Raw genomic sequence first — 25,821 nt, 5'->3', positions numbered from 1 at the left:
CTAATGAGCAGTGTTTTTTTTTTTTTTTCCTGTCCTCATTAATAAATATCAAGTAATTTTTAATGGTGTAGTTTAGTGTACATGTGTGAATATGTATTTGCATAGGATTTAGATAATTTATGAAGATGCTTTGTTCTTGATCCAACACTTTAGGGCTCCTGTTAGTTAATCTTGATTTTTGAACTGGAGAAATCATGTAAATGTAAAAACTTTTTCTTTTGCAGCGGCTCTAATTAGAGGAAATCGTAAAAACTGTGCTCAATTTTCTGGCTCCCTTGACTGGCTGATCAGCAGATTGGAAAGACTAGAAGCTTCCTCTGGTATGTTTTCCGATTTTCTCATTGGTGTGACATAGTATTATTTTTTTTCTTTCATTTTATGTCTTTTAAGACATAAAAACACAGTCTGATGTTCAGTGTAATAAAAATGTTTTCTTTGTAACTGATCAAAGTTTCCATTGATAAAACCACCCGTATTGTCATTTATTTTTGAGTAGCATTCTAACAGCATCCTATCATTTCTGTGTTAAAAAGAAGGCTAATTATAAAGTCCTGAAAGCTAATGAACAGCTGGAATTCTCATTCTTTTTTAAATTGGTGACTCCTAGTGCACTTGGCAAACAAAAAAAATAGACTTGGAAGTTTCATTTTTTCATTTTGTTGAAAGATTATTTTGGGTGTGGGGATTAGTTTCTGAAATCATGCAGCACAATATTTTATTTAAAAGGAGTCTGATGAATGTTCATAAGCAGCCTGCATAATAGAACAGTATATGGCAGCCAGTCTCAAGTGTGTTAGTTTTATTTGGTGGGGGAAGACTTCTCAGTGACTATGGGGATTGCGAGATGCACTCAGAAGTTCACTTACTGATCAAGGAGTTGGACTTGGAGGAAGGAAGACTGGAACACTCACTAGGTTCTTTAGGACTGGACAGTTGGGGTCAAAATTGGTGATAGGTAGTCAAATGAGAAAAAATGAAATAGACCCAAAGGATCAAGGGTCACATAGTGAGATCTAATGAATGGTAGCTCCAGACTTCTTTCTACCTTCCTTTTCTTTTTTCCATTGTGTTTTCTCTACACTATTTTTTACATCCTGCCTCTAAAATTAAACCAAAGAAGACACTGATAATTGAAAGAATTACCTCTAACTTTAAATGGCCAGCAACAGATCTCTCTCCAATATTATTATGGAGCAGTGATCTGTGTCAAATTGCATTCCTCTCAGGGGTTTCTAGTTTACTTGAGTTGACTTTCAGATGTTTTCCCACAATGTCACGGATTCTGGATCCCGTCATTTCTGTTGCACACGGTGAGAGAATGCTGTTCACGCACATGGAACGGAACAGGGTGTGAAAGCGGAAGTGTGACTGATGAGCTGGAGGGGAGCATTTTTCCTCCAGGCCTGGGGGTTGCAGACGCAGGAGGCGGAGCTGTTGTGCTCCTTCTTTGAATGTTCGTACTGAGTATGAGATTGTTCAGTGTTCTTTTTATTTTTAGCACAAATTCTAAAACTTCTAAGCAGGATTTCATGGACTTTTTCTTGCTCTCATTTGCTGTGGCCCTGTTGGCATACTCCTTAATTCCACAATTATATTTACCAATTATAATCGCATTTGTCAGAAATGATCGGCAGTCTCGAAGTTGAGAACTAAGGAAAACGGAGGAAAGTACAGAAATCACTTGTAGTGGGAAAGGCAGCAAAAACTATAAAGGTTCCAAGGAAGCTTTTAATTTTTTTCTGCAAATTGAGAATGATAAAATTATATATATTTATGGGGTACAAATGATATTATGATATATGAGTACAATGTGGAATGATTAATTAAAGTTAATTACCATACCCATCACCTCAAGTACTTTTCTGTGGTGAGAACACTGGAAGTTTATTCTGAAATTTTGAGATATACCATATGTTTTATGATGATGATGATGATGTTATATATCATAATGTACAGTAGATCCTAAAACCTTATTCCACTTGTCCTACTGAAGCGTTGTGCACTTTCACTCACATCTCACCGTTCCCCCACCCCCAGCTTCTGGTACCCACCATTTTTTCTGCTTCTCTGAATTCCATTGGTTTAGTTCCTACAAGTGAATGAGAACCTCTCGTATTTTTCTTTCTGTGCTGAACTTATTTCATTTAGTGTAACTCCCCCCAGTTTCATCCATGTTGTTGTGAATGTCGAGATTTTTTTCCTTTTTAAGGCTGATATCTCATTGTTGGTACGTGCTACCTTTTCCTTTTGTATTTATCCATGGCAGGTACTTAGGTCAATTCCATATTTTAGCTGTTTTGAGCAGTGCCACAGTGAACATGAGAAGGCAGATACCTCTTTGAAATGCTGATTTCAGATCTTTGGCTATCTACCCAGAAGTTGGATTACTGGGTCTTGTAGTAGTTACTTTTCTAGTTTTTTGAGAAACTTCTATAGACTTTTCAATAATGGCTGTACTAATTGACGTTCACCAGAAGTTTATTTTTTTTTAATTTTTTTATTTTTTTGGGTTTTTCTCCGGTACCGGGAATTGAACTCACGACCTTGCGCTTGCCAGGCAGGTGCTGTGCCGCTGAGCTAAATCCCCAGCCCCACCAGAAGTTTAATTAATGCCTGTGTTCATGTCCCTGTCAAACCAAGTCAATAAGAATATCACAGGGAGGGGTGGGAGGTCTTAGTTTTAAAGCTCTCTTACCCCTCTAATGTACCTGAGGGGCAAGAACCATTGCCAGGCTGTCCATGTCTATATATGACTGACAAAGCAGAGACAGAGACAAGTTTCATCAAGAAAAGCAATGAGAAAACAAAACAAATTTGTACAAACCTAAATAAAAATCTGAAGGAACCTTGCAAAGATTAGTACAAAAGTCTTATTGAAACCAGTTGTCTTAGCTTGGGTCCTACTGGAAGTACACCTTGAAACAAGGAATCCAGGGCAAACTTGTTTGAGACCTGAGTGAACAGGAGCTAAAATAAGAATGGGACCAGAGAGGTTGTGGTAGCAGAGTCATCAGTATGGGTGACTGGAGTTTCTTTTCATTGGAAAACATATGATCATGTGCCTTAGAGTTATGCTGCAGAGGGGCATAGGAGCTAGGTTACTGGTTATTCGCTATCATCAACAGTTTTCCAGTGGTATCAGTGCATAGAGCTGTACTAGAGTATCTGACCAGAAATATGTAACTTGGGGAATAACCTGTTCTAGAAACTTGTGTGCTAGGAGCCTCCTTCCTGATACCTAGTTAGGTGTGAGCTTCTGAGTTCCTGGGTTCTTGTTTGAAATCTGCTGTTACTGATGTGAAATCATAGCTAACAGACTTGAGGGACATCAAGCACTCAAACATCACTGATACAGAAAAAGGCAGTTAACCAGTAGATTTCCTAGGGAAGGCAGCACTGGCTTTGATTCAAAGCTTTGGATTTTCCAGAAAGTCAGTCAGGGCATATCCAAGAGACTATGTACCTGAACTTCAGGGAGAAAACTAAACCAGAATCATGATGACATTGGAAATTTCTTTTTTTTTCTGGCACCGGGAATCAACATTGGAAATTTCTTAAAGAAAATCTTTTCTGACAGCTGTTGGGATCCATACTTTCTTGACCCTAGTAGTCAAGATTATAATCATCCATGGCTCATCTATAGCATGTTACAAAGGTTGATGTTTTATATAATGATTCTGACATATCTATTTGCATCAAGACATATAGATTATGTTTTATGTTAATGAGTCACTTATGAACACAGGAAGCATAGAATATATATTTTTGAAAGATACTTGCTTTAAATAATGGAAATCAAGTATTAGTAATTAATTGTTACTAATTTAATAGCTGAAGGCCTTTGTCAAACATTAGGCATTTTGGAATGATGCTAGGAAAGTGGGCATACCATCGTATGCCTGTTTCCTTTTTTCCCAAAATGTTAAGTTGTAGCTAGAAAGAAAGTTATGACAGAAACAGGAGAGTCTGAATTTGGAGGGTTTCCTATATTTTGATGTGTTTAAACAGCATTGTAAAACGTGCAAAAAAGTCCCTCAAAGTACATGCCAAATGAAACATATTTTAATAAAAAAAATACTCGTTTACTGGGTTGTCTGGAATCAGTATCTTTTCCAGAATGCTTTTCTGAAAGCCTGGGTATGAGATGGATAGCAGATCACAAAATGTTCTTGAAAAATGTCTTCCAACTATCTCAAAGTTGAGAAAAAAGGTTCCTGACATGTAGATTTTGTCACTATTTTTTTTGTGGTGACCCCTTTACGCATATTGCTCATTTCAAGCAGTAGGGACTAAAGTTTAAAGGAAACCAGAAATAGCTGGCCTTAGGCTCCTAGAGACAGATGCAGCCCCAGTTGTTTAGTTCTTGTAGTCAGAGTCCTGGATCCAGTCGTACTTTACAAGGCCTTTGGCCCCTATCAGGTGCTTCGCTGTCAAGTAGGTCAAGTTTACAAATAGACATGTACTTTCCTATATACATTTATCCTGTTACTTGTACACTCTTGGCTTAGACATTTCTATCTTGGTGATACTTTCTGTGATTTTCTTAGAGTACTTGAGCTGTCAGGTGTCTGCTTACATCCCACTGAGCTTACTATGTGTCTCGGGGAGGCTTTTCTCTGCTAGGCCCTGCTGAGACAGGGCCCAAGACCAGGCCTCAATCTGCATTAGTCCCTGTCTATTTAAGGAAAGAGGAGAGGACAATGCCTGGCTTAAGGGCTGTGATCAGCACAGTATAGAACCCTTCAGACTGGCCATTATGGCAACAGACATTGGCCAGGGTTGGTCATTAAACCTCAGAAAGGAGCCAGACAAAGCCAATCTTAATGGGCTGCAATTACCCAGCCTGCCAGGGTTTGGAGAATAGTACATGGACCATTGAAGGCCTGAAAGAGGTGGTCCCCTGACACCCATTTTTGTCATTTCCCTGTCCTTGGAGGACTCTTGTGCTGTCTTGATAATACACCACACTGATCTAGTGGCTTTAGCTGCTCACAGCATGGCAAATCTGTAGAAGCAAGCAATGGTCCTAAAGCCAGAGGGAGAGAATTCTAATTTAAGACCTTCCCTCCTGCCCGGTCTGCGTGCTGCAACCACCACGTCCTTTCAGCCCCAGCTCCTAAACGGGATTTCCTTGGGCAGTTCCTGCCCTCTATGCTTCCCCCTCCTTCCCTGATATTCCCAAGGGTTGGTCTGAAGGCAGGACAACCTGCTATCTGTGCTTGTTGACCACTTTTTCCTGATTTTATTTCTCCTAGGCACAGCCCTTTAGTGTAGCCTCACAAAACCCTGGTGAGCCAGAAGCGTAAAACAGGAAGTCCTGTCTCAGAAGCACCCAGAATCCAGTGATCCTCCCTAGATGAGAAGTGCTTACTAGATCAGATAATGAAAACTCCAAGATCATGGGCATCAATAGCAGTATAAGGACATCTAAAGTATTCCTCATTTTGAGTCCGGTACTCAGTATTAGTTTTAGATATACAACAACTTAGTAAATATTGGTATAGAGTTGTTTCTACCATTGTTATTTAATTGTTTAGCACCAACTGCCTCTTCCTCTTTGCTTTTAACTCTCCTTTATTGTTTCCTTCATTATTCAAGGACCCTTAAATTGAAGGCTGCAAACCATCAGAAGCCTAATTAAGGCTTCAGAATACATTATAATCCTGTGGTTTATTTTATGTGTTTTATTTCAGCTGATTAATAGCAGGAAATATTTGACTCACATTCATTTCATCTTCCAATAGCATATCCTAAGTCTGTCATTTTTGCATGTTCATTTTTCTAGTGTGATCATAATATTCTGTTATTTTACATATTAATACATCTGGGAATAACCTAACTTCCACTTTTATTGTTTTCTTTCCTTTTTCTAATTTTGACACTGTATTATATTTCAGTGTTAACCTCAATCACTTTTTCTCTCCTCAGCCTTCTGTGAGCTCAAGATTTAATGAGCTTATTTTCTTCCTTATTCTCAAAACCATTATAAAAAAACCCCTCAAAGTACATCAAACTACATATCTTTCCAATTTGGCTTGAGACTACTTGTCTGGCAGTTGTTATTTTTAAATCATTATCTATTTGAGCATTAATATCAATTTAGTCTATTTTTTCTTTACTTGAGTCAGAGGTAGAAATCCTATTTAGGCTAAGTGTTATTTATTTTATGAGTTAGCTCCTGTTAAAGAATGGAAACAAAATGTACATTAGTTTTGTTGTTTTCTGTCTCTGATATTTGTCAAAAATGTTTTTAAAAATTTGATCATGTACTGAAATGAAAATAGTTTCTTGACTTCAAATGTATGCTCAAATTCATGGTAAATATTTTAAAATATGTTACAGTTCAATTATTCAATCTTTATTATTCAGTCCTGCTCCTCTTCTTTCTTCTCTTCCTCCTCTTTCTTCTCTTCCTTCTTCTTTAATCTCAGTGAGCTCAGCCTGCTTTGCATAGGGAGAGAAAATGAAATTTCTAATCATGTCCAACTAGAAATTTCTATATTCCCTTTTTTGCCCTTGGGAGGAAGAAAACTACAATGTAGTATGTGATTTGTCATTCATTGGCAATTGAATTTAAATTAGGGATGAAGCAACAGATGCATGCCTTTATGGAACCCTTTGGACTACACAGCCCGCACATAGATTTGTGCTTTTACGTGTAATTTTACCATTGCTGTATAGAGAAAAACAACAAAATAAAACAAAGACACTGCTTTGGATGTGTCACAATATGGAGCTGGCCCAACCATGTCTTCTGTCAATCTAACTGTGGCTTATTTCATCCATATCTTTTCTTTTCTGATAATGATAATACTATGGGAAGGAGCTCCTGACAAGTGGGAGTGTTTTGTGCCTTGGTACATTTGGTTAAACTTTGACTGCATTTTTAGCTCAGGTCCTCCATTGTCTCAGGTGCACAAAACCCTCTGTAGTGCAATCTGATTTTGTCATCAGGACCCAATAGACTGGTGTACTTACCCCTGGATTTACCTACATGGCTTACTCTAATTACTGTGGTAGTCTTGCTTCTATTTCTTCAGGGTGGCCAGTAGGTCTCTTTCCTGGATGCTCTGTCTGGTGAGTATTATCTGTTCAGCATTCCTTGACCTTTTGTCTAGTTTTTAATCTTGCTTACAAGGGAGCCAATTTGTAATTCCTCCCTGTGCTTTTTATTTCATCTCATTTGCCTTTAACATTATTTCTCAAATCTGTAGCATAATAATAGCAGGTGCTTATATAGCACAGCTCTGATCCAGGCCCTCTGATCTTCATGCTATCTATATGTGTTGTGTTCTCTCGGCAGTCCCTACTGTGCGGCACTGGAATTGTCTGCATTGTTTAGATGCAGCGGAGCACAAGAGGTTAAATAACTTGCCAGAGACCTCCAGAACTCAAGTCTGGACATTGGCTTGAATAAACACTATGAGCACTACATAATATAAACGCTATGAGTACTACATAATATAACCGGATAAGCATGATACGTCCTCTTTGGCTATCTCCCCATTAAGCCTTGGAAACAACAACGGTATCAGGGCATCACAGCCTGGTTGCTCCTCTCTGGCTAACTTTGGCCTATGAGCGTGTGCTTTCCTTTTCTTTCTTAGTCATTTCCCAGTTCATCTCCCTCTCCTCTGGCCTTTTTTCTTTCTTCTGTCACTTTGTGTAAATTTTAGTACCCAGGGTTTTGGTATACATTTTCTTATTTCTGTAAGCCTTTTCTGAATTATGGGGATATTTTTAAGGCTGTAACTAAAAAGCTACAAGGAGTTTCTACTTCCAGGTGTGGAGGAAGGGGCAACCACACCTGCTGTGAATAATTTGCAATTCAAGGTTCTCTTATTGCAACTGTCACTGATCCTGCAACGGAGATTCCTTGTTATGGACTTTACCTATGTGTTTCCCCCTAATGTTTCCTTCAGGAGATGGTAGTTCACTCACACTAATTAGCACCCAGGTTGGGGCCTTCTCCTCTTGCTTATTGCTAGCTTAGCTCTTAGAGCTGTCAATGACAGCTAACAGCTGGCTGAGCCGTGTGTGCCACAGGTTCCCCACCGCTGGCCCGAGGCTCTAGGTGAATTATAATTAAACACAAAAGGAGAACAGGCAGGCATCCACATGTGCCCATTTGTTGTCAGGGAAACTGAGTCTTTAACTAAACTACATGATATGAGTAAGTATAGAGACTTAGTGAGAGAAATAAAATGGTGATAGACATCGCTTCTATTGTATTCTTTTAATGTACATTTCTTATTAGGAATGTTATGAATTATTCATTTCATAGAATTTATGAAACATTGAAAGAGAAGTACCCTAATCCGGTAATAACTAGGACTAACTTTTATGTATTAACTGCTAGTCTTTTGTGAAATACTTATGATTTATAAAAATGATACCTTGTTCATAGTTGCAACCACAAGGTTGTATTCATGCTTAAATGTTTATATTATGTATTATCATGCTACTAAAAATTTGACTAACATAATTTGTTATGTCTTGCAAAATCCAATTACTTTGCTTTACTAGTTTCTGAGGGTTTTTGCTCATTTTTTGTAGCATGGCCACAACTCTATTATTCCAGTAATACTGTTAGAGTCTACCAAGTCTTTTAATTTTCATTTGAACATGTATCAATAAATTTTATGAACTATTCACATTTCTGGGTCTTATTTAATATATTTACTGTTTAGTGATCAAATCATCTGTGGTCTGCTGTAGCCATTATAATCTTTATTAGGCACTATTTATAGGTCTCATTTCTCACCCAAAAGTTCAAAGACATGTCAGCATAATTTAAATATGCATTTAATATAGTATAACCATTTCTTTGGTGTCTCTGATTTGTTTTCCCTTAATAAATTTTTTACTACAAAAAATTTTGCATTTATTCTAATAGTTGAAAATATAAGTTTTCTTTCCCATTTTACAGTCAGAACTAATAGAATTGGAAAAAGTGAACTTTTTAAACTTAAATGTTGAGGCTGGGGATTTAGCTCAGCGGCACAGCACCTGCCTGGCAAGCGTGAGGTCATGAGTTTGATTCCTGGTGCCGTAAAAAAACCCAAAAACCAAAAAAAAAAAAAGTAAAAAAAATAAACTTAAGTGTTTATTTGTTGGATCGGACAAAGTAGAACTGAAAAAAGATTTAGTGTTAAACCCAAAATTCTGAAAGCTTAGGCTAAATATGAGAAAAATCAGGAGTTTATTCTCATGTTGCCATTCTTGCATTTTGTGATATATGTTATTCATTTACAAAGTCTAGTCTTAAATCTTAATTGGTATATTCCCTTTAATCATTCTGTGAGCCTTTGTATACATTTATTTACCAAGAGAATTCATTGTTTTGTTCTTCTACTTCTTTTTTTTTTTATTGTCTTTTTGAGACAGGCTCGGCCTTGGGCTCAGTTTGCAACCCAGGCTGGTCTCAAACTTGCAAGGATCTTCCTGCCTCAGCCTCCCGAGTGCTGAGATTACAGATGTGCACCACCATGCCTGGCTGTTTTTCTGCTTCTTTTTCTTTCATTTTTAATGGTTAAATTTATAGCAGGGATTGGCTAACTTTTTCTAGAAAAGGCTAATATTAATCAATTCAGGGTGCTTTAATAAAATGCCATATGCTAGGTGGTTTTAAACAACAGAAATTTGTTACTCACTATTCTGAAGACTGAAGTCTAAGATTTTGCTTTGGGTGAGGGTTCCCTTTTCTCTCATAGAAAGCTCATGCTCACATGGTGCAAGGGACAGACTAGCTGCCCTGTGGCTTTATAGAGTCTTTATAAGGGCACTAATCATATTCCAAAGGCATCTGCACTCCTCACCTCATCACCACTCAAAGGCCTACTTCCTAATACCATCACCTCTGGGCTAGAATTTCAACACAGCATTTTTGGGGAGACAGACATTCAGGCCATAGCAGCCAGATAGAAATTAATATAGGCTCTGTCAACCGTAAGGTCTCTGTTAGACACTCAACGCTGCCTTTCCCTGTGGGGAGGTAGCCTTAGATCAGGCAGCCTTAGACAAGAAATGGCTGCAAGGAAAACACAATCGAACTTCCTTTACAGAGTAGACAGCCCTATGTAAAAAAAAGAGGGAGAAAACAAATACATCAGATAACATGATCACTCTCATAAAATACTTCTCCATTTCCATTATTTTAGTTTGTTATTTTTTATTTTCTGGCAGTTCTGGGGATGGGACCCAGGGCTTTGCACATGCTAGGGAAGCACCCTGCCGCTGAGGGTCGTCCCCAGCACATAAGTAGTTCACTGCGTGGAAAGGAGGAGGCTGGGCATTGCAAACTGATCAGTCATACATTTCCCCTTGGTTTTTAGGTATTCTCGAAGTTCTACACTGTGTATTAGTGGAGAGTCCAGAAGCTCTAAATATTATTAAAGAAGGACATATTAAATCCATTATTTCGCTCTTAGACAAGCATGGGAGGAACCACAAAGTAAGTACACTTTCCATGAATGAATTGTAAAGCAGTTAAAATACAAGAACAAGATATTGTATGTTTCACTATACAGTGTGAAGAAAAATAGCTAGAAAGTGTTTTAAATAATGAAATAATAATGTTTGTGTTTGCCTTGATTTAGACATTGTACAACGTATGCATGTATTGAAGCACCACATTGAATGTGTGATTTTTATGATTTTGTGTATCTAAAATTTAAAATTATGTTAAAATAAGATGACTTTTCAAAGATGCGTTGAATTTTTCATGAGTGTTTTTGATGTTAGGTGTGATTGAGTAATATTGCTGAGTTTTTATGCATAGCTTCAGTGGAAGAATAAGCAATTCTGCATTTGTGTGTGAAGGACAGTTGGAGGATCAGTGAGACACATGCTATTCTGTTCAAATGACTGGGTCAGATGGAACTGGAGGGAATGGTGTGCTTCACAACAAGTGCTGTGGATGTTTGAATTTAAAGGATGAGTTAGAATCCACTGGAAGTCATTTCTCATTTCAGGTTCTGGATGTCTTGTGTTCACTGTGTGTTTGCCACGGGGTCGCTGTCAGGTCTAACCAGCATCTGATCTGTGACAATCTCCTGCCGGGACGAGATCTTCTATTGCAGACCCGCCTTGTGAACCATGTCAGCAGGTAAATTCAGATGGACAATGTCATAAGTAGGTAGCAGAGCAAAAGAGTTCTCAATCTGACTCTAGCTAATACCACAGGTGGTCCATCATTTACTAGGCTCTTTTACGTATTCCTCCAGTGAATAATGAAAGTATTGTTTGCTACCAAGCAAATGGGATAGTATCAGTAGATGGAGTAGTGTGTCAGTTTGTCACAGACACATGTATAAGAGCTTTTGTTCCATTCATACCTAGGTGAATTATCATTGACATCTTTAAAAGTAGGCTGACAATTATAGAGATACAGTTGTATGTAGTTCTATTTTATGTCTTAGAGTATAACTAAAAACAGTATCCTTCAAAAATCACTTTGAGGTGTCCACCATATGTGATTAAAAAAATAGGTTTAAAATATAATAAGTTCCACAAATAGTCAGTACAATGACGCTTCAGTTAGATCTGCAGAGTTGCTAACATTCATTGAATGCAGTGTGCCAACTATAATACTGGATGCTTTACGCATCATCTGTACTCTGTGTGTGTGTATGTGTGTGTGTGTTTATTTTCCTGGGCGCTTCTGTTACCTACAGTTTATGGAGCTAGAAATGGAGTTCAGGCCTAACTTCACACTTAACTCTTACCTACCACACCACACAGGCTTTCTTATCCCTACCCATAAGCAAATAAATAAAGAACATGTGATAGAGTTTACAGTTAACAAAGCGTTTTGTGTGATAGAAGTAGCTTTGGTGTACTGCATCTGACAGCTTTCCAGGAGATAATTTCCTGCTTTATCACTATTTTATTTTATTTTATTTTATTTTTTTTGGTTTTTTCTCCGGTACCGGAAACCGAACTCACGACCTTGCGCTTTATCACTATTTTAAACACAAATGTAGACTAAAATGTATATGTCTATGTTGTGTTTTTTAAACAGGATTGATTTCAGATCTCCTTTGTGGTTCTTTATATATCAGACCTAGTGTTAAAGAATATCATTTCCCAAGACCTCCACTAATCCCTGGGATTACCCTAGAGTAGAAGTCCTCTCTTAACATGGAATAGAATTTAACATGGAATAACATTTGCTAAAAATTCTTCTGTTCACAATGAGCAACCAGCCTCATTAGGCACCTTGGTGCTTCAGCTTCTTGTCCCACGTGACACAGAACTTAGTTTAGGAGGGTGGCTGCATGTCCTGGGTTCATAGCAGCTCTATTAATTCTAAAGACTTGCTCTACAGAGTGTTTCATTTTGTGGCTTAAATTTTGATGTCTTAAAATTTGCTGAAGAGCAATTAAGGGAAATATTAGAAATGTATAAAGGTTAAGAAAAATAATATTAGATCCTTGAGTGAGATTGCTAAGAAAAAGTAAATACTGTTCATGGAAGATGACCTAGGAGACTGGCTGGCCCTCTATATGACCTCAATGACTATGTTAATGATTCTGTAGGATTGAAGGGAACATGTGTTTAATATGGGGCTTGCCGAGAAGCGGGCCTAGCATTCAAAATAGACAGAAATGAGAACAATGAACGGCATGGTTGACCTGGTCTCACATGTTGTTCCTGTCTCTTTAAAGCATGAGGCCCAATATTTTTCTGGGCGTCAGTGAAGGGTCTGCTCAGTATAAGAAATGGTACTATGAGCTCATGGTGGACCACACTGAGCCATTTGTGACAGCAGAAGCCACTCACCTGCGAGTGGGCTGGGCTTCCACCGAAGGCTACTCGCCCTACCCTGGGGGCGGTGAGGAATGGGGCGGCAATGGCGTTGGAGACGACCTCTTCTCCTATGGATTTGATGGCCTGCATCTCTGGTCAGGTGGGCACTCTCCACTTTCTCTTATCAATTTCTAGTGATCCTGCTATATCGTTCTAAAAGCTGTCAGTGCTGCTTCTGTGGGTTATTTAATTATTCAGAAATTTAACATAGAAATGATTAAGGGTGTTGAGTAACAGGAAGAATTTCACTAGATAAAAATGAAAATAATTACAATCATAGTAAATTTCCAAAGGACTGTGTTGCTTATGAACAATATATTTAAAAAGTTGAGTGACATCTCTGCATTTCAGCATGTGAATGGACTATAGAAACCTTATGTTTCTGACTTACTGTAATTGATATATGCAGAGATTTAGCTTCCAATTTAAGAAATACAAAATACAAACCCTAGAAAGTAATGAGAATAAAGAGATGAGTTCAGCCTCTTGCAAAGTAATGTAAAGGCAGTCATCAGTAATCTGCGAAGGGCTTTGTGACAAGTCCAGTCACAATGACAGAACACTACAGTGTGGAGGAAATAGCATGAAACTTCCTTTCCAATGAACTAAGAGACACCAGTAGTATAAGTGCTATAATCTTTTTATTTCTTCTAGGAGTCCTTTTTATCTATGATTTGTACTCTGAATAACAGTTTGGGCCATTTTGTTAAGATTATGGTACACAGGGCAATGGTTATGGTTATTCTCTAATTATTTTGTCACGAAATTTTGTTTTATTTTTTCCTAGAAGAATGCTTTTTAATATTTTCTTTATTAATATCTACATATATTACATTAAAATGAAAAAGCATTGAAAAATTTAAAAGTAAAGGTACAGTACATTTCACTAGCTACCAGCTCCCAATTCTCACAGTTGAGTATATATTAAAGTGAGTACTATATATTAGAAATAATATTTTTCTGTGATTCATGAAGACCTATTGTATGGTTAATTTAAAAATGTAGCTCTTGCTTATGTACATAATTTTTTAGTAATAGAGTTCATTTGGAGTCTGCAGAAATATGCTTGTGTTCATAAAGCCGCATTTAGAATATAGTCCTGATATGAACTAGAAATATTTTATAAATCGTTCAGTGCATAGAAGATATAGAACAGCAACTTAAGTTACAGAAATCTTACCTTTATCAAATAATGCAGGTTGCAAGTAATGTTCATTTAGCAGTGCTGGATAGGCCCAATAGCTTATGAAAAGAAATCTTAAAATTTAGTGAACTAAATCTGAGTTTATTGTAGTGTATTTGTAAACTCTTTTCTCTAGTTGTATCTTAACAATAATAGTTACTAAATTTATCTAGTGCCAGTAGCTCTGTTGTCTAGAAGAAATGAAGCTCTACAATATTTTGTGTGGTTTATCTAACCACCAGGGTATGTGGTGGGGCCATCAGAGTACCCAGGATTGTATGTATGCAGGAGCACTGTGCTAGACACAGGATAGCCACAATATTAATTTGTTTTCCTATTAGACAAGTGATTAGGGGGAAAAGCATTGCTCATTACTCTGATAAGACAATTTTGAATTGTTTCCAAGTATTTTACCCTTGTAACACATTTTTACCTGTTTGGCTTTACATTCAGTTTGATACTTTTCCTTTCACTGTAGTAAAATAATCTAGTACTTATGGAATTGAATTGGGTTCAGTATGCCTTTTATTACAAAGTGTCTTTTAAATAAACAACAAGAACAAAACATTTGTGGAATCTATGGGCAAGTCATAGAAAGTGCGGTAGATAAGCTTTGGAATTTCAGGAGAATGTTATCTTGAAATTTTATTGTCAAGAGCAAATATTTGTTCTTTTTTTTTTTTTTTAATGACAAGAAACTGCACTATATCATGCTTCAGTTGAAAAGTCGGGTATCTCCAGTCAGTAGCGACCTGTTACATGCTTTGCTAAGTTTTGGTTCCTAGACAACAAAGCCAAGTCTAATATAGTTGGAGTCTGAGTTACCAAGGCTACATTCCTAGTAATTTAGCTTATCTTCTTGGGATGCTTCTCCTGTTTCTTTTCTCTTTGATTGTTGATATGTAATTTAAAGTGTCAAACATTGATAACTTCTAGGAGAGAACACATTTTAACTACTGAACATTTTGTAATTGGTGAATGGAAATGTTCCTTTTCACCCAGATTTTGCTCAGAAGCAAGAATTTTAAGCTGTTTATTTTCTTAAGTAATTTAAATGTTGTACAATGTTGCTGTTTGAACATCCAGATGTTTAAAAGGTACAAAACTGTGAAAAATCTCAGTGCTGTTAGAGAATTTGAATAGTAGAAGTAGAGAGGAATGATGAGCAGGACAGGAAGGATGCTGCAGATGCTTTCTCATGAGGACCTGTGAGTCCAGCGGCAGTTAGGTTCTGCTCTCAGGCAGACAATGCAAATACAGTTCTCATGTGACCTTGCTGGTAGTTCAGCAGTGCAGCCTGAAAGTGCTACTTAGTGGCTTCAGCACTGTGAGTAGCATTCAAACTGTGTGCCTCAGTTTGTTCACTAGTGGTCTTTTTTATTTGTTTCAAACATTAGCAGTTTACTGCGATAACTGTTAGATAATTGTTAGTATTAATGTAATAATATCCCTTCAAACTGAACAATATATTTGGATTATAGTAAATATATGTTTTTAGTATAATAACAACTAACATAGCAACAATTTTATTAGCTGCAGATTTTGATATAAACAAGGAAATAGACCTTTCTCCATGAACTGCATTGCAGTTACATGGTTTTGCAGAAAGCTGGCCTTGTATTCAGGGAATTCTAGAAGTCACTTGGTACTGACTTTGCAGCTTGCAGATTTGCATATTGATAGTCCATATTTAAATGGAAAATAATTAAAATAGAAAGTCCATATTTAAAAAAGCCAATATTCTTAGTAGTTGGCATTTCAAATATGTTCTTGGTAAAACTTCTAGCATGCTAAAAATTAAACATTATAAAAATATAAAGCATACATAATGGAATTGATTTTTGTGTTTGCTGAAATCAAGGGTGTGGTTGTATTTCTCAGCATGTATATTTGGGACAACTTTACCTTCCTTCTTGTGTGCTATGAGAAACAGATGCCTTTGGGACTGTTTAGCAAAGAGATTTTGATACAGTCAGATGGGCTTAGACTGTTGGTTGGCCTGGGCAAGAAGAGACACTTATCAAAAGTTATTTTCATGTCCTCAGTTATGTACATACTTAAGACAACAAGTCCTTGTGTGAAATAAATTATAAAACATGAACAAATTAGTTGGCGTATAATTGTCTCAAAATAAGCAATAAATTGAGAAAATGAATGATTACAGGTTGTGCTTTCATTATCCTTATACAGTTTTATTTTATACTTATAGAACAGAAGGGACTTTATGTTTGAAAAAAGAACCTGACCTACAGTGCCTGCTGTGCTTGAGACTGTGCTCCTTTTAAATTATTAATTTAATCATTACTGTACTTCTAGATGGTGAGGGTATTTGGTGTTCTAACAAGTGAAGGTTCAGAGAAGTCAAGGAATTGTTGTTGGTTATATAAGTAATAGGTGGTAAGGTAGCTATTTTAAGTCAGATCTTCTCCTGGAAAATTTCCTCTGACATCATTATAATATGTACTCTTAAGATAATTTCTGCATCAAATACCATCTGTCTACCTGCAGAAATTTTTATATATCAGAAGGACTATTTTCTAATGAAGCAGCCTGGCTTCTGGAAAATACTTTTTTTTTTTTTTTTTTTTTTAGAACAAGATTTAGCACTTAACATTGGTTTTTCACTCAAGATTTAGTTCATTCTGGTCTTGTTCATTGGTTTCTCAGTGGCTATTTAATTCTTTGATTTTGGCTCTGAAGATGGTTCTCTGAGATGAAAATACATTACCTTTCTCAATGTTCTGCCCCAACAGGCTGCATTGCACGTACCGTGAGCTCACCAAACCAGCATCTGTTGAGAACTGACGATGTCATCAGTTGCTGCTTAGATCTAAGTGCCCCAAGCATCTCATTTCGAATTAATGGACAACCTGTTCAAGGAATGTTTGAGAACTTCAACATTGATGGCCTCTTCTTTCCAGTTGTCAGTTTCTCTGCAGGAATAAAGTTAGTATGTCTCCGTTTTCCCGTCTGTTTCCCTTCTTGCTTCTCACACTTCTCCTGAAGACTCTGCCCTGCCATCACCCTGCTTGTCTAATCTTTGTGGTTCTCTCCTGGGCATCTGTCCCCAAGGCATTTACCTGCTTTTTCAAGGAAAGAGCTAAGTTTCACCTGACTGGTTATTTTCAGAATCAAATACTTTGTCTACCTATTCCACCATTCAGTTCTGGTAGTAACTAATGTTCCCTCAAGTCAGTGTCCTGAAATATACTTCAAGTCCAGTTTTCAATATAACATATAATATATAGTAAAGAAAAATGAATAATACTATTAAAATACCACTTTCTTATATAGATTTTTATTTATTTATTTTTTTACCATAGCCTTCCATCACATTCCAAACCCCCTCATTCTAAAGAGATTAAATGTGCTTTCTGTGATGAGGTCTAGATAGCTCCTTTCAGTGACCACTCCACTTGTCCCACTGGTAACTCTGCGTGTAATCAGCTGCATCAACATGATTTCCTCTGTTTTTTAATCTTGTTTTTATTATTACTAGGGGAAAACAAAGTTATAATTCATTAGAGTTCTACAAAGAAAACTTCAATATGTGATGGTCAATCATGATACAGGCCCATCTCTGTCTCTCTCTGTCTCTGTCTCTCTCTCATCTCTGTTTCTCAGTCTCTGTCTCTCTCTCTGTCTCTGTCTCTGTCTCCCTCTCTCTCTATATATATATATCTATATATCTATATATCTATATATCTATCTATATATCCTATCATCCATTTATTTTGCTTGTTCTTTTAGTTATAATTCTCCCAGGAATACTTTCTAGTTACAAAAGCATCACATTAAAGAAGAATTGAGAAATCATGAAATATTAGCTGTCTTTTCTGGTATACTAATTATGGTTTTTTTTTTTTTTTTTTCCTATAAGCTTCTGGGTTGTTTTTAAAGGTTTTGATTTTCATCACATTTTGTTCTTGGATGTTTCTTTCATTTTTTGGCTTGGAACTGAAACACAAATTAGAAAAGGGATCATAAGGAAAATGAAAAATTTTATTTTTTTAAAGCTGAAATCCCTGAGAAACTGTCATTAAATTGTTTCAAAAAGTGTTGTTCAATGGAATTCAGATTGAATGACTTCTAATTAAATGAGTATGATGCATAAATGACTTTAGTAAGGTCTTCTTTTGTTTATGTTCAAATTGATAGGGGCAGGGATATAGCTCAGTGGCCCAGGCCTACCTGACAAGCACAAGGTACCAAAAAAAAGGATAAATAGTGAAAAAAATAAGGTTATCTGCTTTCTTCAGCAAATGAAAGTTATACATGAATCATTTTTAAAGAAGTGCCATAACAAATTGGGCACTGAGAAGTTGTATGGTTTTAAGCATACAGATACTTAAATCATGCCTTCTTTTTGTCTGTTTATTAGTTGACCTTCTTGGGAAATTAAGTGATCAGTTGTTATGGACTTGCATTTCATTTACATACAAATATGCATATACTTCTGTTTATTTTTAGAGCCAGTGATAAGCCTTCACTGATCCATTAATACAATTTATCTAGGTTTTTTTCTTTTGATCAATATGATGCCTCCATGTTTTGTTTTTTGTTACTAAAAACTCTTAAATGATGATATAATAACACTTAGGGAAAAAATGTGGCTTCTGATAAAGTTAGTATTTTTCCTAGTGTTTTGTTGATTAGAAAACTATCCTATACATCAGTTGTCCCTAGCCTTTTTTGGCACCAGGAACTGGGTTCACGGGAAACAGTTTTTCCATGGACTGGATGTGGGCATGGAGGGGGATAGTTCTGCAGATAAATTTTCATAAAGAGCAGGGAAGCTAGACCCCTTGCATGAGCAATTCACAGTAGAGTTCATGCTCTTATGAGAAGCTAATGCCCCTGGTAATCTGACAGGAAGAGCAGTTCAGGCAGTGATTTGAGTGATGGGGAGTGGTGGTAAGTACAGGTGAAGCTTCTTCCACTACCTGCTGCTCACCTCCTGTGTGCAGCCCAGTTCATAACAGGATATGGACTGGCGCCAGCCCAGGCATGAGGGGTCACTAATATGCACCAAAGATGTACCTGACTTTGACATGGATCCTTTACAGGGTCCGCTTTTTGCTCGGGGGGCGACATGGAGAATTCAAATTCCTTCCTCCACCTGGGTATGCTCCTTGTTATGAAGCTGTTCTGCCCAAAGAAAAGTTGAAAGTGGAACACAGTCGGGAATACAAACAAGAACGGACCTATACGCGAGACCTGCTGGGCCCCACTGTTTCCCTGACCCAGGCGGCCTTCACTCCGATCCCTGTGGACACCAGCCAGGTACTGAGATACCTCTGATGGCAGGGTCTTTTGTCCTATAGCCATTCTGATAGCAGTGCCAGCTCATACTGCAGCCCGCTGGGATGCACTTTTCAGTAATACAGATGAGATTTCTGATTGCAGGAGATCTCACAAAGTCATCTCCTTGTACCATCTCCATTTCCCAAATGTTAAATCTGCTTTTTAAATCACTGAAGTGATTTCCTAAGGAAGTAATGGGTCACAGCCTGAAGTTTTAAAACACTGTTCTGGATTGTCTTTAGGATTTTATTAAAATAGTTAATCTTATTTAGCTTATAAAGCACATGTTTTAGTATTTTTAAGAGACAGGTAGTAATTAGCAACAGGTGGAACCTAGTTACAGAATTGTATAAGCATCTTTAAGGTTTGATATATTAGGATGACTTAATGTACATTTATATTATTTATTGATACACATTTATAATTATAGTGTAATGCATACTTCTTTTGGAGTATATTTTTCTACCTGGAATAGACATGGAGTTTTAAATTTCTTTTCCCATCTATATTTCACTGAATCATTTAATTGAATTTCATCTTGAGTAGAGACTGAGATGTGATCATAGATTCCTGAGACAAAGCCTAGGTTCAAATGCCTCATCTGGGACCTCAAGCAAGGGCCGTGGTCAGTGGGACACCAGGAGTATATTTGACATAGTTAATAGATGACACATTCCTTTGCAAGTAGACACCTAAGAAATGCTGGCCATTGTTTGTGCTTTTCTGTCTCATAGCTGGCATGACATTTTTAGGTTCACAGTGAGTTAAATACGAGTAACTTTCTGGCTTACAAATGAGCTGCCTTCTGGGAGAGCATTTGTAAGTGGGATTCATTTATAATCTGACTAAGTGAGTGTCGTACAGTGCACCTGTGAGCCTTCTACAGTATGCCTGTGAAAGTTCCCAACTCAAATGTTCGTAAGTCAGGGACTGGCTGTAGTGCTGTATTTTGGTGGTGGATTGACTCCAGTGAGATTGGTTAGACACTCACAGTTTGTGTATCCGTCTCTGGAGATTGAAAGCCTTGTTTCAGAGTCTGAAGTTGAATTAATATTAGGCCTCAGAAACTTCAGTTGTTTAGCTCCTTGAATCATTTTTCTTGCTTCACTATGCAGGCTTCACATATAATGTACTTAAAATAGATGTACAAGAATTGTTCCTGTTTGGGAGTCTGTTGTGTTGTGCACAGCTGAAAATGGCAAGATATCCATAGTCATATCAAAGTAGAGCAGAAACATGGAATTGGGCAGCCAGGTAGTGCAATGGCTGGGGAGTGCCCTAGAGCGACCTGACCACTAGTGTTCAAGGGAGGGAATGGGTGAGGGCTTGCACCAGAGGAAATGGGCCTTATCCATGGGCACCATAGGTCCTGCTGAGGGACTAGTTCTGGGGTCACAGGGGAGGGCTATATCAAGAAATAACTCCTCACCTTGTAAACCATCCTGTGGTCTTTATGAAAAGGTCATTAAACTTCCTCTTTTAAATAGGTACATGTAAAGATTTTTTTTCTTGAAGCTTATATTTGGGAATCACTAATACAGAATAACTCAGGGAAAATATAAATCACTGCAATCAGACATTCACAGGCTCAAAGAGCTGATAGAGTATAACGTGGACACTGATTTTCCTTCACTCTGGCTTGTAGATGCCGGCCAGGTTGGTATAAGAGTGCTGGGGTGATTTTTCTTTTTAAATAATGTACCTTTGGTCGTTGCCCCATCTCCATTAAATGTCTTTCAGTTGTGCCCTCCAACCCTTCGTTTTCTTTGTTCATTAATTCACCTACTGCTAGAAACCTAAGTGGTTGCCAAAAAGCGGGGAGAGTTGTCCAAGCATTTATCTAGAGAACATCATGCAACCAAATCTTAATGGTTTAGGAGACATGATATGACTGATGCTGAATCTACTGCATTTGTTTCTGATGTGTGCTTTCTTTTTCTTTTGAAAAATTTTAGATCGTGCTGCCTCCTCACCTAGAAAGGATAAGAGAAAAACTGGCAGAGAATATCCATGAACTCTGGGTTATGAATAAGATTGAACTTGGCTGGCAGTATGGTCCGGTACATATTTTGAAATTTATTTTCAGATTCTGTTAATTCATCATTCTGAAAATGTAACTCTTCCTCCCTCATCTTGCCATAGGGCAGTATGAATCAATGGATTGATTTTTTTTTTTTTTTACTTGGCTGCATATTAGTTTTTGAGCAGTATTTTTTACTAAAAGGACTGGGATTATTGGCAGGTGCACTGAAGGATGGCTTAACTGTGTAAACAATGGTAAAGCTATCAGTCTTTGGAGTAAAAGTTATATTTTCAAATCAAGATTAATAGATACAGTGGATTTTAATTTTTAAGCCAATTAAAAATCTCAGTGAAGCTGAAAGTACAACCTGAGATGAAAAGAAAAAAATCAGTTTACTTTCTCCTCTCTGATACCCCTTTCCTCTTAGTTTACTTTCTACACTACAACCAGAGGCCCATACAAGTGGTGGATGAACCAAGAAATGACTGCATGTTTCTAAATGAATTTGGGTAAAGATCTTAGTTTACACTTTGCCAGTAAGACTTAGATTCTAAAAAAATCTTCCTATGTAATCTCTCTATTGTAAACCGGTTTTTTAGCAGGATCTTCCTTGGTAATTATTTCATTTCCATAATATGAATATTCTAAGTATCTCAGAGGCTATAATAGTTGTTTATACATGACTGAATATAGAAATTAGTTACTTAGTAGTATATTGGCTGTTTCTGGTATGTCCAAAGCATTCTGGGTTTCCAAACAGTGGCTCAGAGCCATCATTCCCACCCTTGCCCCAAGTTCTCTTTGCTTGGTGGTTGGAAGCAACTTTGAGCTTCTTCTCTGACACAGGCCAGCCCTGGGCCCTTGCCGTCCTGGGGCAGATATAGTGCTCAGTACCTCCTTGTGGATGGGAAAAAACAGGACCCATTTTGGGAAAGCGCTGCTCCAGGTTCCACGGTCCATATCACCCACATGGGCAGGTGTTAAAGTGAAAGGCCGAAAGGTTTCACATCATTCTTCTTTTTTAGTATATGTGCTGCCCAACCGAGCACCCTTCATTCTTCTCAAAGATGACCTGCATCCTGCTTCTTTTATAATAATTTGTCTAAAATTCCTTTTAGTTGGGTAGTTACAGTCTCTGAATTTATGATCTCCATTACTTTGGCTATAGTTATTTGCCTGTGGCTAGGCTAATTCCATAAGCTTGTTAGCATTTTAAATAAGAACTCCTCAAATGTGTTTTTCTTTAAAGAAGTTGTACATAGCTTCCCAGTATATTGAATTACTATGCCTGCAAAGACATCATTGTTTCTCTGGGATGTATTTCCCAGGAGCATCATGCAAGGATTCTGTTTTGTAGAATAAGACTGAATATATCTACTCTATCATTTGTGTCCCCTTAACATTCTAGGTATACATAGGTGTACATTTTGCTTGGTTGTCCTTGGTACTGGTGACTGAAAGATGGAAAGATTTTTGACATTGTGGTTGTGTTTGCCTTTTAGGAACTTGCTGTTTATTGAGTGATAGACATGCAAACAATCAGAGTGAAAAGGAAATATTAGGTCTTCCTTGAGAAATCAGGGAAGACATCTAGGGAAAGACGTAAATATTAGATCTGAGGGGTGAAAGACGAGTACAAGTTGATTTTCAATTAGAGAGCATGACAACTGTAGACAGGGCCTAGCATATGTAAGAGCAAAAGGGTTGAAGGAACAATGTCACATGGGATGAGTTTCAGTAGTCTAGCACTGCCGGAGGATAGAACAGAGAGCAGCACGCCATCCTGTAGAGCGGTGGAGGTGGCGAATCTGGCGACTCAGGCAGGAATCCTGTCTCAGAGGGCTTTGGACAGAGTGTGATTTCATTCTGCAGGGGTTAAAGAATGTTGAACAATTCTGTCATGTAGCTTTTCTCTTGCATTTAGAATTTAAGATTAGAGGTTTATAATTCAAAGTTTGTAACTCATTTATAAGCCCTATTCATTTGTAATGATCACCAGAAAGAAAGGAATAAAGATGTAATTTCTAATACAGTGACTCGTGAAGACGTAAAAAAATTCTCACTCATATTTGACTACTTTCATGCACTTAGAGAACCTGGTAACTATGCCCATGGTGTAACTGGTAGCTTGATAGCATAAGGATGTCATCCAGGTGCCACTGTGGCAGTAATGCCTATATAATTCTTGGCTCTGAGAAGAGAAATACCTAATTACTTCTGTAAGGACAGAGAACACCTTCCTCATCAGTTCATTCCTAAAATCTTGCACTTGGGGTAATATGATTGCTAATACAGTCAGTTGTCTTTATTTTGGGTACCACATCCATAGATTTGACCAACTATAGGACAAAAAGTATTTAGAAAAAATTTCATCTGTACTAAACATATATAGACTTCTTAACATCTACTTTGTATAGGTATTGTAAGTCATCTAGACATGATTTAAAGCATACAGGAAGATGTCCTTAGGTTATATATAAATACTGCATGCTGTTATAGAGGGAACTTGAGTATGTGTGAAATTGGTATCTACAAAGAGCCTTAGAACCAATCCCCTATAGATATCAAGGATTAGTATGAAAAGCAATTTTGTTTGTTATGATAACCAGTTTTGTTAAGGTAATGGAGTGACTCATGAGAACAGAAGATAACTTAAAAAGGATAAAATGAATAATCAGAATCACTTCAAAGTTTATAATAGGCATGGTGCTTATGGATGTCTCTGATCACTTTGGGTCTAAATAGGAAAATTACTACAAATTAAAATGAACTCATTACCATACCCTTGTTGCCCAGAATTTGTTTCAGTTTATAAAAATGTACTGAGTGTCTACTCTGGGTTTGGCATATCCTAGACAATTATAATACATCAAAAACAAAAGAAACTCCCATTTTTGCTACTTCATTTTTTCCTTCTTAGTGCAGAGAGAAAAGCAGTAACTCAATAAATATGGATCTAAAGCATTTTCAGGTGATAAGTAATATGGGCAAATTAAAAAAACAAACAAAAAAGGAATGGGATGGATGGGAAGACTGTTATACTAGGAAGGTGAGCTGGGTAAACCTTATCAGGCATGTGAGATGTAAGCAGGTGTGGGAGAAGCTGGATGAGCAGGCGTGTGGGCATTGGGCTAGAGGGGAGCATGGCAGAGGCCACGTGAGCTGAGGCAGGAGCTGTGAGAAATGAACTGGAATCTCAGATTATGCCAGCGGAAACACTGACCTTTGGTGTCAAGTGGAGCCGGGAGATTCCCAAGGCAGCTTCCCTGGGGCAACAACAGGGTGTTACTTCTTGCTTTCTGCCTTCCCACAGGGTTAAATTACCACTCCTGTGTGACACGGTTACATGCTGACTTCCTGTCTTGTTTCAGGTTAGAGATGACAACAAGAGACAACACCCGTGTCTGGTGGAATTCTCCAAGCTCCCTGAACAGGAACGCAATTATAATTTGCAGATGTCGCTTGAGACCCTGAAGTGAGTTCTTTAACTCTGTGTTTTCCAATTTGCCTCATCTCAAACAAACCAGATATTAATGTTATATTTTCAATCCACCTGTGAAGTTATTTGAACTCCAGCTAGCATTTTCCATAATATATAGGTAAATTAGATTAGTACTTTTTGGGAATTCAACTTTAACCTGATTATGTTTTGTCTTTTTGCTCTACCTCAGTATTTCCCAAATGCTATTTTACAGATGCTTATGGGTATTATGAAATATAAGAGTTTTGTTTTCAACGCAAAATTTGATCTACTAATCAGAGTGTTGGCCAGGGACCAAAAGCCAGGCTGCTTTGTGACAAGATAAGTATAGATATTAAGAGTAAATGTTTAGAAACTTTTATACCAATGTAAAGGAGAAATGATATGCTTGTTAATATGAGAACTTAACAATGTAGGTGCATATTTTATTTTTTTATTTCAAAAATTTACTTTCTCTAACACTTTTATTGTGTTGTGTCAGAGAATCAGACTATGATGATTCGAAATTAAAAGATTAGTCCTTCACCAAAGGTAGTTTGAGAAGCACTGATCTATATTTAAAAGGTGCTGAGTTAAATATATTTTCATTTTCACTGATTGACTCTTCAGAACTTTTAACATGGTCCTATGTACTGTCAATCTCTAAAATGGGGTAGAATCCTTTTTGGTGTTTTCTAAACTTATTTAACCAGAGTTAAAGCTCTTTTTCATGGAGTAACACTAGGACCATTTATTAGAGCAACATATTTTGAGAAAAGCCACTCTAGGTTATTTCATATCATGTTATAATAGGCAGTTTTGCTTTTTGGTGACTTTTTGACAGCTGATGTCTTGAAGTTGCAACCTTCCTTTGAAGATTGAAAATGGGGCTTGAGTAGAATACATGAAGGAACATATTTTCAAATTTATTTAGAAAAGTTCAGAAAAAAGACAAGGTCTTGCTGTGTAGTTAAGGCTGGCCTTGAACCCACTATGTAGCTCAGGCTGGCCTCAAACTCACAGCAGTCCTCTTGCCTCAGC

The 25,821-nt window shown here is 37.3% G+C and overlaps 1 protein-coding gene across 7 annotated transcripts in view; it reads left to right on the top strand.

The window, feature by feature from the left end:
* Positions 1-25,821, top strand: part of Ryr2 (ryanodine receptor 2 (cardiac)) — a gene marked incomplete at its 5' end in the record, with an annotated part of 627,916 nt that overhangs the window by 356,157 nt on the left and 245,938 nt on the right. For all 7 annotated transcript variants that reach the window (XM_013504706.1, XM_013504703.1, XM_013504705.1 and 4 more), the window contains 8 exon segments: positions 225-320; positions 10,335-10,453; positions 10,974-11,107; positions 12,669-12,910; positions 16,747-16,939; positions 19,060-19,276; positions 21,253-21,357; positions 24,692-24,795. In XM_013504706.1, the coding sequence (XP_013360160.1) occupies positions 225-320; positions 10,335-10,453; positions 10,974-11,107; positions 12,669-12,910; positions 16,747-16,939; positions 19,060-19,276; positions 21,253-21,357; positions 24,692-24,795 (1,210 nt within the window).

This window comes from Chinchilla lanigera, unplaced genomic scaffold (assembly GCF_000276665.1).
Source record: "Chinchilla lanigera isolate Chin_1 unplaced genomic scaffold, ChiLan1.0 scaffold00091, whole genome shotgun sequence".
Taxonomy (NCBI): Eukaryota; Metazoa; Chordata; class Mammalia; order Rodentia; family Chinchillidae; genus Chinchilla; species Chinchilla lanigera.
The sequence above is the reverse complement of the archived record's forward strand: the minus strand, read 5'-3'. Positions and strand labels throughout refer to the sequence as shown.